The sequence below is a fragment of the Catharus ustulatus genome, chromosome Z, assembly GCF_009819885.2.
Source record: "Catharus ustulatus isolate bCatUst1 chromosome Z, bCatUst1.pri.v2, whole genome shotgun sequence".
Taxonomy (NCBI): Eukaryota; Metazoa; Chordata; class Aves; order Passeriformes; family Turdidae; genus Catharus; species Catharus ustulatus.
Window position 1 is genome coordinate 14123941 of NC_046262.2, and position 13265 is coordinate 14137205.

The 13265-nt window shown below is 39.0% G+C and overlaps 1 protein-coding gene across 5 annotated transcripts in view; it reads left to right on the forward strand.

Moving 5' to 3' along the window:
* GHR (growth hormone receptor) overlaps positions 1–13265 on the forward strand; it is a 122410-nt gene that overhangs the window by 50475 nt on the left and 58670 nt on the right. For all 5 annotated transcript variants that reach the window (XM_033086259.2, XM_033086258.2, XM_033086262.1 and 2 more), the window contains exon 3: positions 11021–11100. In XM_033086259.2, the coding sequence (XP_032942150.1) occupies positions 11031–11100 (70 nt within the window). In that variant the 5' untranslated portion in view covers positions 11021–11030. The remainder of the gene's footprint in view (positions 1–11020; positions 11101–13265) is intronic.

Sequence of the window (13265 nt, forward strand, 5' to 3'; positions counted from 1 at the left end):
TGTTGTTTGCAGCACCTGTTGGTTGCAGATTATCCCATTTTGAGCTGCTCAGTCCTAAATTCACAGTGTGATGTCTCAAAATCAAAGGTTGCAATGCTGAAGTACTGCTTTTGTCTTTGACATTTGAAAAGTGGTGTATGTGGTACGATAAGCTTACATTCACTACATTGGTGTAACCACAGCTAAGGAGCACAGTTCATTCCTATTGTTTGTGAAAGAGATATACACTTATTAAGATGGTTTTTCTAGTTGCCTAACTGTTTCAGATTAGATTCTCTTTCTCCTAATTGCAATTCCTTCTGTCTTAATGCAAACTGTCAGTTTTTTGGGTTTGGTTTTGGATTTGGGATATTTTTAATCTGCTACAACTTCCTTTTGTGTTGTTGAGATGGCTGGCATTGTATCCACAAGACCGTACTATTCTGTGGTGGGGGGGGGGGGGGGTAGTCCATGCGTTACTCTGCTGCTGGGCTGCAGTGTGAATGTATGCAGTCTGTGTCCCTTTCTCTGGATAATGCCACTGACTGCTTCAGGATTTGCTGATGGAAGATATTACCTGGCATGATTAAAATACCTCTTTAGAAACAGATCTGTCAAATTACCTTTAAAATTAATATGCTTGTTTCTGTGGCTTGTTTTACAGACACTTCTTAATTTCTTCATTGGTGAAGTTTTCTTAGGGGAAATTATGGGTGTCAGGACAAAGCTCTGTCACTTTCCAATACACATTTCTAACATGGCATTTCTGTTAGTCTCCACTGCAGATGAAGCCATCATTGTAGTGCTATGATAGTTGCAAGTGCCCATGCAGATTTACTAGGAGGTAAACTCTCTAAACTAGTACAGTAATTTCACGATTATAAGCCACACTGAGTATAAGCCGCACTTCCGGGTGCCAGCAACTTTTCATTCTTTGTCCATACATAAGCTGCGCCTGATTATAAGCTGCACGTTACAATACAGAGTGTGATAAAAGGTATCTATTCTATCACCATCTGTTGAGGGTGGGGGCAGTGATCCTTATCTCAACATGAGATATTCTGTTAATGGGCCATCCATTGAAACCAGGCGGGGCATTGTTCTTTATCTTTTCACAACCCATCCTTCCTCCAGAGAGTCATTTTCTGCTAATGGCCCATTGAGTCCCACTGTGGGACTGATAAAATTACTTCATCCCATTGGAGGTTGCTCCAGCCAGGGGGAAGAGCCCAACATTTCTTACCAAGATAAAAACAGAGGCTTTGGGACACTAAGGGAGCCCCTTTCTCCACTGGACTCCAGAGGAAAATCGGATTTCTCCACATCACCACTGGACCTCCGGAGGGAAACTGCACCTTGTACAGGAGCACTGCTCCAACTGAATCACATCTGTCACTGCAGGAGGATGCAGCCACCATTTAATGGGACTGCTACCAACACCCTGCCTGACGGGGTGTCAGGTTGTACTCTGACTTTGTCAGGGTTTGCAGTTTGTTTCTTTGTAGTACTGTATTTCTACTTTAATTTCCCTAGAAAAGAACTGTTATTCCTAATTCCCATATTTTTGCCTGAAAGCCCCTTGATTTCAAAATTTTAATAATTTGGAGGGAGGGGGTTTACATTCTCCATTTCAAAGAGAAATTCCTGCCTTTCTCAGCAGACACCTGTCCTCCAAACTAAAACAGCAACTTTTCGTTCTTTGTCCGTACCTGATTATAAGCCGCACTTTGGGTTTGGACCAAAATTTTAGTCAAAATGGTGCGGCTTATAATCGTGAAATTACTGTAACTGTTCAGAAAGTCATTGCCTGTGGGCATTACCAGGCATGTCTGTTTGAATTATTCCCCTTAAAACTCAGGCTGACTTCATCACTCAGTGAGAAATCCAAACTTGTCTCCACTTCCTTAATAATCCGTCGCGTTTCAAAACTGTTCTGGATCCGATGTCACGTACCCTTCTACCTCTTCAGTGCAGGAAAAAAGGCTTTCCATGAGCCTTCCTGTACTTCTTGCTCATCAGATCTTTTGTCTTCTAGCCTATGCTCATCTGCCTCACAGGAAGGAATCTCCCCCTCTCATATAGAAATATTAAGGATATAAATAAATATAAAAATTAATTTAAAATAAATAAATATAGAGAGGATATAAATAATGAGCTGTGCGCTTGTGAAAGTACATCTTCAGGTTTCATCAAAACACCGATATGCTGGTGTGCATGTGGGTATTAAGTGCACGCAAGCACATGGACACAAACCAGACCCCACTTCTGCTGCTTCCTTGGCAAGAATTCTTTCAGGACCTGTGATAACTGAAACAGCTAAAATAATTCCATGGTATCTTACAAAATGTGAATTGTAAGAAGTTGCTTGAAGCCCATGACAAATCAAGCTGTGTACACAGTTTGTACATTATATTGGCTTTCAATAAATTCTGTCTGCAACATAAGCTAGTCAGTCTCCCTATATTTAGAATTACTAGACACTCTAGCCTTGGAAAAATCTCCAATTAAAAATTTGCAGCATTCCTCTTACAGCTCTTGGCCTAAAAGGTATTAGCAATAGCTGTATCATAAAAATGTGTATTAGAAGTGATTGTTTCAGTGCAAAGGTTTTAGAGATCTTGTTTGGATGGTATCTAAAAATGCTCATATGTTTTTAAGTCACTTTGGTAAAAGTCTGTTTCTGTATGCAAGATGCTTCATCAAAATATTAAATTTGAAAGTTGGGTATTTTGTCTTCCAGGTCATACCAGCACAAATAGAAGCAGAAGTTAATAGACTTTTAAAGAATGTTATGAAATATTTGAACAGAGGTCAGCTTTTCTTCACAAGTTATTTCTTATTTCATGAAAACTTGTTTTGACAGTGTTGCATTTAAAAATACCGAGTAATCTACAGCTACTGGTTTCATTCAGTACTTCTTTCAACTTTGTATTGATTTTCACAATTGAGGATCTAGCTCTATGTATGATCTCTATGTATGTCTATATGAAGTAGTTTAAGCAGTTGTTGATTGCAGTAAGCTGCTTTTTGGTAGATGCTCACCATTTAGATATTCAGATTTGTGTGGTCTTGAAGCACCAAATCAGCAACAAAAGGAGGAGGGAACATGCTAGTATTATCTTCCAGAGGACACATGAAAAGCCAATCATACTGCTTCTTATTAACACAGAACTTCTTAAACAGATTATTTTGTTTGCAGTTATTGTGGAAAACAGTTGCATTGAATAGATGTGCTCATATGTTTAACTCTCCATCAGTTTAACTGAAATTCAAAGTTGGTATCAGTCTGCATCGTACCGATGCAAAACAAATGAATATGCGTCATATCTTAAACTTACATGAGCTGCAGGACATACAAAACTGCGCTAAATTAAAATGCACTGGTTACTGTTAAACCTTCTGCCCAGAAGATTATTCTTTTCCTGCAGACCAGCTGGTAGTAAATATGTGATTGCTTGGAGTCCTGAGTGGCCATCCAGAAATGCAGTGAGAAATGCTTTGTCTCTCATTTACGAGCTTTCACTTAACTGTGTTATTTAATTTAATGACTTCCTAAATGCCATACAGGCTCTGTTATGTAGTCTTTAATCTGATTAGGAGCACACGAATAATTTAGCATGCGATTAAACCATGTAATTAATTTGTCCCATGGTAACAAACTGTTAAGTAATTCCATTAGTCTAGGCTAAATACCAGGCTTTGAACTTAAATTTTACAACTTCTTGAAGATGTTTTTTTCCTAAAAGAATTTTTATATATATAAATATGATTTACAATTAAAAGGTTGCTCCCTCTGATTTCTTGAAATTGTTCTTTGAGCAAAAATGACTGGCTATTACCAAACTGTTCCAAAATTATGAAACTCCTGGTGGTCTCCAGTGAAACAGAATTGGGTTATAGCCAAACATTTTTGAACAAAGCATCCTTAATTTCTTGCAATCACCTTGAATTCAAACCTGCCTTACGGAGTTCAAAGAGCAATGTAAGGAAATCAGAGGGAGCAGGGATTTCATGTTAGAGAAAAGCTCAAAGAGATCAGATGTGGAATTATTTATGGTGTGTGCTGAAACATAACTGACTATGTTTGCCCAAGTACCAGGTAATATGTTTTTTAATTCGAGTGATAATACAGATACTGGCACACAGGAAAAAGCTTGCAGAAATTATGCTGACTGAACAGTGGAACTGACCCGCTGTGTAGTGACAACCCAACTGCACGTATAAGATGGTTATTTATTATCAAGCATAAAATTAATCCTGTTTGTTTTCCCTCATGTTCCAGCCTTAATTCCCAGTGGTGTCACACAGGTTGCTTTGCACTCTGATTCCTGTGCTTCATTACTTTTTCCTAATTTCTGAGAGGTGCTAAGCTCTCTCACAGTGCTAGGAGAATTACTTAGCCATGCTCTTAATGTTAAATATATCATCTTGTCTGCTTGAAATCAGATGTTTTTTACTGCTTTGCTGGATTGGGTCCACACTGCTGTAATCCTGACAGGATTTGAACTTCAATGCTGGCGAGACACTGAAGAGCTTTTCCTTTGTGGTTTGGGGTTTTTTTCACACTTGCACAAAATTTTTTTACAGAGCTGGAAATATCATTTAAGCATTTTATGTAAAGTGTGAATAATTATGTCAGTGAAAGGTTTTTGAGCAAAACCACATTTTTTAGTACTGATTGCTAGGGTGTTGGTTCTAGATGCAGACTTATATATTTCTCTTTGCTTTCTTGATGTGATGTTGGACATTAAATGGATGTATCATATTTCTTCAAACAGACTGGAATATACTTTTGCCTATATAAAGAAATTCTAGGACTTTTCTTTGCAATTCATTGTACAAATAACAAAGCAAAGAGCAGAATTTTGTCTTTTGTATAACTATCTAAATACTAATAGTAACTAAATATAATAATTTAAAATATGGAGGAGCCTTGGAAGAATTAGTACTATAGCTGAGAAAGAAACTGTTATCATAAATGGGCCTGAATCTTCCTTAATGATACAATTATATGCAAAGCTGAGTATCTGCTCAGCAATTTGCATCTGAATGTTGTGCATCTAAATGTTTGCACTTTCATCTGGGATTCATCTGTTTCAAAATTCAAATAAGTTCAATTTGTTCTGTCTGTGTAGTAGACAGAAACTGAAGACTATAACTGCAATCCTCTTTTAGGAATTGTTTTCTGGTAGAGAGATCTACTGATCTTAGAGCTGAATCCTCCTTCTGTGTATCTAGTCCATCAGGTTACTGCTGTCAAAGTACAGCACATTTTATCACAAGAAGTGATACCTCATGTGCCTTAACCACATTAAAGAACTGATAATCATTTTGCCTGTTACAAGTTTAAATCAGAGCAATTAACAGACCCATCAGGCCATAGGAAAAATCAACCAACTAAAAGCACTGAAGGTGTCTCTTACAATAGAGAGAATAAACTGGTGTTGAAATTAAAATTTCATATACTCTCTCTTCCAAAATTTAAAGTTTGTATAGGAAAAAAAATATTTTTTAAACCCAAAGTGAGCAATTAATTCAATAGATTCCATTTGCAATTTTAATATTTTAACACTTGAAATCACTATAAATTATTTAGTTGACATAAAGACCTAATTAATAATATAAGTTGTCTCTGTTCCATAGGTTAAGTTTTAACCTATAAAGCAGTTTAAGTGTATTTAAAGTGTACTTTTTTTGTAGTCCTCAAATTGGCATAAAAACATGCCTAATAAGTGCAATTTTATGTTTCTTTTGTTGTTAAGGTTTTGACTTTTCTTTTTAAGTGAAATGTGCCCTTTATGAGGTTTTTGGTTGGTTATTTTTTTAATTTGGAGCACGTAACTTCTGCTTCTTTGGTATCGTTCCTTGTCCATTTTATATCCAGGATAACAGTACACAATAGGTGAATGGTGTGTTGCTCATATCAGCTGAGACAATTTGTTATTTCTGTTTCTTACCGTGGCTGAGTACAGGGCCCTGACAAGGGCTCTGTAAAAACAGGCACTCATCCAAGGGCTGCTGATGACTTAATCAAGCCATAATATCAGCAAGCAAGGGAAGGAGGCTTTAAGTTCATTGCAGTTTTAGATTGTGTTGATCGGCAGGGTTAAACTAATTCCAGTTGCAGCATGACTCCATCCTGTTGGCACTCAGGGGAGTGAGGGTACATGGGCAAAGTGATTTCAGCTGTGCATGATCAGCCAAAGTGATGTGAATGTTTTTAGGCAAGCACAGAAGGATTACCTCTTGGTGTCACTGGTCGTGTCCTGAAGTAACTTTTAAGGAATTTCCGCACTGTGAAAAATAAAGGCCTTTCACCCAGAAAAATTCTGCATGCACATGCACGCATATTTGGTGGTTGCAATAAAGAAGATTCAGGACAGACCTGGAGAACCTGGAGTTATATTCCCTTCCCACCATTTGTTGTTATTTGGTGGCATATCTGCTGGTGTATATTCACATGCATGGCACACTCTTGTACTCTTGCCTCTTTGTGATCTAATGGAATCGTGAAACAGCAGTGTACCGAAAACTTTTCAGATTAATCCTTCACTCAGTAATTTTGTGGTTTGTTTTGCAGCAGAGACGCTACCCTTTGTTCTGTACTAGCTGCGGAGATGCTGCTGTGGCAAACTATGATAAATTGGAGGAGGTTACTGGGGAAAAACTCTCATATTTGAAGTACCCTGAGTTAATGGTGGTGGCAAAAGCAAAAGTGCACTAATAGGTGCTGTTCAATGTCCTTGTCCTTGTCTTTCCTTCTGGTTCTTTCAGGTTCAGAAACTATGCAAAGGTCAAGATCTCACTTCAAACGGGGTTTTTTAATAAGCAAGACTCCTTCTGGTTTACTTTGAGTATTAACATTTTTACCTGACCAGAGTAGATGCAAACAACTCAGTGTGCTCTGACTAAACTGTTTCTTTTCTGAGGCAGCTTCTTAGCCCAGTTTCGTCTGTTTATGCTGACTCTGTTCACGTCCCATTGGAGAGATGTTGTGTTTAAATTCACTTGTGATTGACTTTACTCCAACATTGCTATAGAAAAGGGCCAAGATATTTTTTTTATCCTTTTTATAACTCCTGGCTGCCTTTCTATACTGAAGTAATTAGCCTGAGCTGACCTCTAGCCAAATGTTTCTGTGGTCAAGTTTCAGCTGGCTTGAGGACAGTCAGCTGCTGTAATTTTTTTTTTCCTGATTTTAACTCTGTTCATTCTTACAAGCTGCTGGAGTTGGGTAAGACATAGAATATTATTCTTTAGAATAATATGTTACAGAAACTTGAAGGTTTGTTTTTGGTTTTTTTTTTTCTGTTGAATAAGAGCCATTTGTCTTTCTTAGGCACATAGGGTGGGTTATGGGAGGTAGATACTACTGGGTTGTAAAAGGTCAGTTTTGCCCTAATGCTTACAGAGAAGCTGTCTCTTGCTGGGTTGACACTGAAGCCTCTGGACAATACTGTTCTGTTGACAGAAAGCTCACAAGAGTGTCCTAGAGGAAGGGCAATGGGTCATTATGGAACATATCTTTGAGATCTTTCTGCAGAGCAGTAGTTGTCTGATGATGATGCAGGTGGCACTTCAGAGGACCCTTCTCTAAGAATTTTTATTTTGTACCACCAAAAGTGGTATCATGATGGGGCAGCTCCTGCTTTCCACCAGACTTTCTCCCACAAGACTACAGCTGTGGCAGCATAGCTCTCACTTCATCTCAAACACTGCCAGAAGTGGACATCATAACTGCAGCCCAGTGAGTTTTCTGGTGTTTGTGCTGGATGCAGAGGTCACGTCCCTGTGCTTCACACCCCATGCAGCGCTCCATTTGCCTGGGTGAGGCCTTGGGTAGAAGCCCTGTCCCAAGGGCTCTGGGTTGCAGCTCCAAGGAGAGAGCACAACTTGGCCTTTTACAGAGGCTCTTGCACAAAGGGTGGAGCATGACGCATCCATTTTTTCAGATGAGAACAGTTACTGTTTCTGAGCTCAGTCCTGCCCATATTGAGTATGTTCAGAGTATACCAGTTAGATATTTTTCACAGACACAACTTGTCTGAATGGAAAACTCAGTGGGATATCCTGTGTGGTTTAGACAGTATTTTGTCTTGCTGAGATTCTGGCATTTGTGAGAGTCCACTGAAGAAGCATCGTTCGTTTCTATACTGTGTTTTACGAGCAGAAGGGCAAGGGATGAAGCAGCAATTTTGTTCATCTCTGAGGTTTAGGAACACAAATTTATCCTGTGCCCTGTTTCAGAGAGCTGGTTGTTTTAGTCAAGATCGGTGGCTGAGCAGGGAATTTCCCAATAATTGTAGAATTGTTCTTAAGTAATAGCTGCTGCTGGAGGGTGGCTGTGCCCTCCCCTCCATCCTGGCTGCTGCCCTGGCTCTGCTGCTGGGCTGTGTCTTTGGGGAGTCCTGATAAAACTGGTTTGCCAACAGGTTCATTACAATAAATGTTTATGGATTCATTTTAACTGGAAAAATCTCCTGATGGAGTTCACTGTGTTGCAGATATGTAAACAAGTCTGCCACTGCAACAGGGAACAGCAGTACTGGAAGAAGACTGTTTTCCTCTGCAATAACAAGACCTTACTGAAGTGCAATGTGTTTGTTGACCTTTGTGATGTGTTTCCAGGCTCCTGGGTTAGTGCTTCAGCTGTCAAACCATTCTTCTTGGAAGGAAGCTGAGGGATGGTCTCCAGTCAGGTGTGCAGGGATGGAGGGGATAGTCATGCTATGTGACAGCTGCACATGGGGACCAGCCCCGGTCCCACCAGACTTGTTAGGTGTGGTTATGAAAAATGAAACAGTGTGCTCTGAGTGATGGATTCTGATCACATTTGTTCGTGCAGGAGGACTCCTGTGAGGCTTTGACCTCTTCTTGTGGCTGTTACTATGCAGAAAGAAGTAGAAAGGCTTGGAAAAAAGTAGTTGGAAGATCAGCAGAGGCTGGTGGATGTGGTAGAACAGGAAAGTGTGAATAGGAAGGCAGCATGGAATGCCTGGGTACTGGGAAAGAGAGTTGTAAGTAAAGTGACATTGTGCCCAGGTCTGTGGAAGAGAAAATAAAACTTTAGGGAGAAAGTGGAAGAGCTGAGGGGGAGAAGAGACTGATGGGGTAGAAGTCATGTTAGAGAAGATTTGACAAACACAGAGGCCCATTTTTGTAGTAGATTTATTAATAACAGATAATAAGAGTCCTTTAAACAGGAGTACATATGAAGCAGGGGGACCAGTTGAGCTATTAAAGATGTAGCTGATCTAGGATGAGCATTGTGCTGTGGGAGTGTAGCACCTCTTCTGAGAGTTAAGAGGATTATTGGCCTGTGATTTGCTTCTTTAGCTTTGTCCCAGGTCTGTGCATTCCAACAGCTGCAGTTGTCACTTCTCCTAGTCCTGCTACCCAAGTTGTCTCACTCCCACACTACCCCAAATCCTCACTAAAGCACCTTTCTTCCTTCCTTCCTGTCTTCCTTTCTTCCTTTCTCCCCTTCTCCCTTTCTTCCTTTCATTTCCTGTCTTCCTCCCTCTGTCCATCACTTTAAGTGACCCACATGTTGACCAAAGTCCTGCTGGTGCCTGGCCAATCCAAAGAGCTCCTGCAGCTCTTCTCTTCACGGATCAGTCGCATGCCCACTCAGGCTGACCCAAGCTTGTCTGGGTGGTGCTGCTGGGCATCCTTGTCCTGATGTGTGTGCAGTGGGGAGCATCTCCTGGCTTGCCTTTGCAGGTCTGGCTTAGGTTCTATTAGTCTAGAGCAGTTTGAGTAAATGCCACTTATATTGAACCTGAAACCTGAGAATTATTTAAGTTTAAGGGGGATGTGAGAAAATACCTTCTGATTTTCAAGTTTTATATTGAACAGCATGGATGAGAAATCTGGAGTTGGTAATAATTTCGGTTTTTTTCTGTGCTGTGACTCATTCTCATCTCTTAGTGTAAAAAAATTTAGGGAATTATCTTCTAAATTCAGCATAACTATAGCTTTACATTCTCTGCATTCTTGTGTTTTATGGTCTTTAACCAAATTCAAACTTTGATAACTGTACTCAGAAACTGACTATTTTTTGACGCCCAGATTTGATAGCATGAATTGTTACTTGATAACACCTTCTTAGAGATTGTTACTCATTAGCTGACTTGGTTGTTTGGACACTTGTGATTTAATCTTCTGTTAGATAAAGAAAGAAAATCTCTCAATGAAAAAAGTCCAGTGCAGAATCAAGGTCTGTGATACCAGTTTACAGTCAGATGTGGAAGTGGAGCTGTTCTCTCTCTGCTGCCTCTTTGAGTGCGGTGTCAGTGTACTGTGCTAGTTGGGTGCCACAAAACACAAAATGCTGCCTGACTTGTTTCAAAGTCCATGTTCATTTTAGCATATTGTTGTAGTTTTAGTTTTGAAGGTCTCTGGCAATCTCTATGGCTATAAATGTTCAGGTTATACTCCATGGTATGGATGCTTTCCCCATACTTCCTATGAGCATCTCATGAGGTTTTTGGGAGCAAGGTACTGTTTTGTGCAGAAGTCTGCACAGTCTGCAAGTCCAGCATAGAGCAGAGCTGCTGCCCTTCACCAGACGCTGGTGACAGTGGCAAGAGCAAAGCAGTGCCTCAAAGCAGGATTGTGTGTGATGAGGTTGTACAATGTGTGCCTGCCTGTGTGGCACGGATGAATTAAGGAAAACAAGGAGTGTGCTTTTTTGTGGAAGTTGTAGAGGCTTGTTGGTTTATGCTAGGATTGTGTTTGCTTTCTTGGAGGTTTTAAAGTCATTTGCAGATGCAGTCTATCAATTGACAATACCTGATTTTTCCTCCCTCTGTATTTAATGGTCTAGAGACACATAAGCTACTTCTCTTGTAAATACAGTATCTACTATCTGTTCTAGACTGCAAGATGATGTATTACTTTATGAGGCAATAAACAATAAACTAAATGTGCTTCTGGTTTAAATCCAATCAAAAATTCAATAAAACTAGATAATAGCTTAAATGTTGTATCGTGTTAGTAATATTTGCTTGTAAAGAAACTCTCTCATTTGTTATTACAGAGTTAGAAGTATGGATCTTCGACATCTGCTGTTTACTTTGGCACTGATCTGTGCAAATGACTCACTTTCTGCAAGTGATGGTAAGTTTTATGATGCCTTTCCATGCCTTTGTATCAGTAGATACATACATATATTTTAGCTTTATGTAAACAGTACTTTTATACTGAATTTTTGATGACTGCGCAACTTTCTTGATTGCGGTAACCCAGGTACCTAATATAACAAATGCATCAGTTAATCTTTTTGTAAATATAGTGGATGAGGTTGGGACATGTTGCAGAATGAAGGTGGATTTTATAGACAGTTTTTGATGTGTAAGCAAGATGTATCAATGTTGGTGTTACTCATCTGGATTTTATCTGCATGGGTATTGAAGTTATGAAAGAATTGTACAAGGTTCGTTTTTGTTATGTGAACTAGTGTTTCTTTCCTAAACAAGTCTTCTAATATATTCATATTTTAAGTTTAGTGTATTCATATCTTAAGTATAGGACTGTTTGGACATACAGAGTAAGCATTTAAAGACCATATGCTTTGAATCTCAGGCCAATATGAACAAGTTTCCTAAGAAATAAACTTAGTGATTCTTGGGTAGAGATTATGGGATTTCAAAAGAATATATACCTTCAACCAGCCAGCTGGGACTGGGACTGGTCTTTAACTCGTTTAACAAAACCCATGAATTCCAATTGGACCTGCATGTTGTGTCAGATTGATCTGCTTATGCTTGCCATGATCTAATTATGCAAAGAAGTGCAGCTCAACCTGGTCAGCTCTGTGCTGTTCTGTCTTCAGAACAGACAGCAGTAACAGTTTTCCATAATAACTAATTTTATGCAGACGTGTCACTGCTTCTCCCAAAGGTACAGAGCAGCTGCAACTCTGTAAACAGGTGCCCCTCCTGACTTCTTAATCAAAATCAGTGTCAGCAGAGCAAGTAACAAAGAGCTGTTTGTCAAGAAATTTTATTAAAAGTGGGATGAAAACAGATTCCACAGCAAACTCTAAATAAGTTTCAATTAAAGTTTCTGAGATCTCTCACTTTTTTTCTTTAGGTCCATACTTCAGTTTTACTGAGCGCAAATTAAACATCTGTAGACTTGAAAGCCATTTTCATCAGCCTTTCTAGTGCTAGTTCTAGAATATGGTAGTAGGCCAAAAAGCTGTGACATGCTTGCCTGTAGTCACAACTGGCTTACATTTTAAAGGTATAACCATAACTCTTTGTCCTGATAGAGTTTTGTATTTTCTTTGATGTTAATGGAGACATTAAGCTGAAATAAGAAATAATTAAAACTCAGGTGATCAGTTCTCAGGCAATTCTTCTATAAAGTTAATTCTGTTTATTAACAAACAGGTTGGGGGGGAGAAAACACAAGTTTCAGTTTATTTACTTCTATGTGTGTGGCTCAAATGCTTGTCCTCTATGTTATCAGAAAGGGAATCTGTAGGAATGGTGGTTAAGGCTTTTCCTTTAAAATTTACCAAATATATACATGTACGAGCTTCTATTCATTGCCACCACAGAATGGTCAGTCAAACAAAAAGCAACGTGTCCTGACTTGATCCTTTCCCCTGTCATGTCTGCATTTCACAGTAGACTCATTCAACAGTAAAAATTAATCCCCAGGGCAGTCTACTGGACCAACTGATTTCTCTCTTGAGTTTTAACTGCACATGAGGATTATATGATCCTTGGCAGATGAGCTGTGGTCCAGATGTCCTAACTGCAGTAAAAATCTGTATTATAAACAAAACCTGACCACAGCATCATCTTTGTGTGACTTTGTCCATGCTGATGAAATAGTAACTTCCATGAGATTACCTTCAGAACCAAAAAAATTAAGACTATTTTGGTTGTTTCTGTGCTTAAACACAAGACACAGTACTAAATATTTATGTCCTGATTTGCTGTACTATTAAAGATTGTGTGTGTGAAGGGAATTACTTTGTTTAGTGATTGTGAATGACTAAATTGCTTTCATTGGTTTGACACATTTATTATGAGCTGGGTACATGCTCAGTTTAAAATGTCAGAGAAGGAAGTATAAATTGAACAGTGGTATTTGAAATAACAGCATGAAAGAGCATCCATTTTCTGGATTTTTTTGTGATTTAGGAAGAGTATTAGACAAGATCTGTTTATTACACATTTGGATTTTCTTTTTCCTCCCATGTGAATATGCTCATATCTAACAAAGTTCTCATGAGAATCCAGCCCCACTCAGGTCATGAATCCTGACAA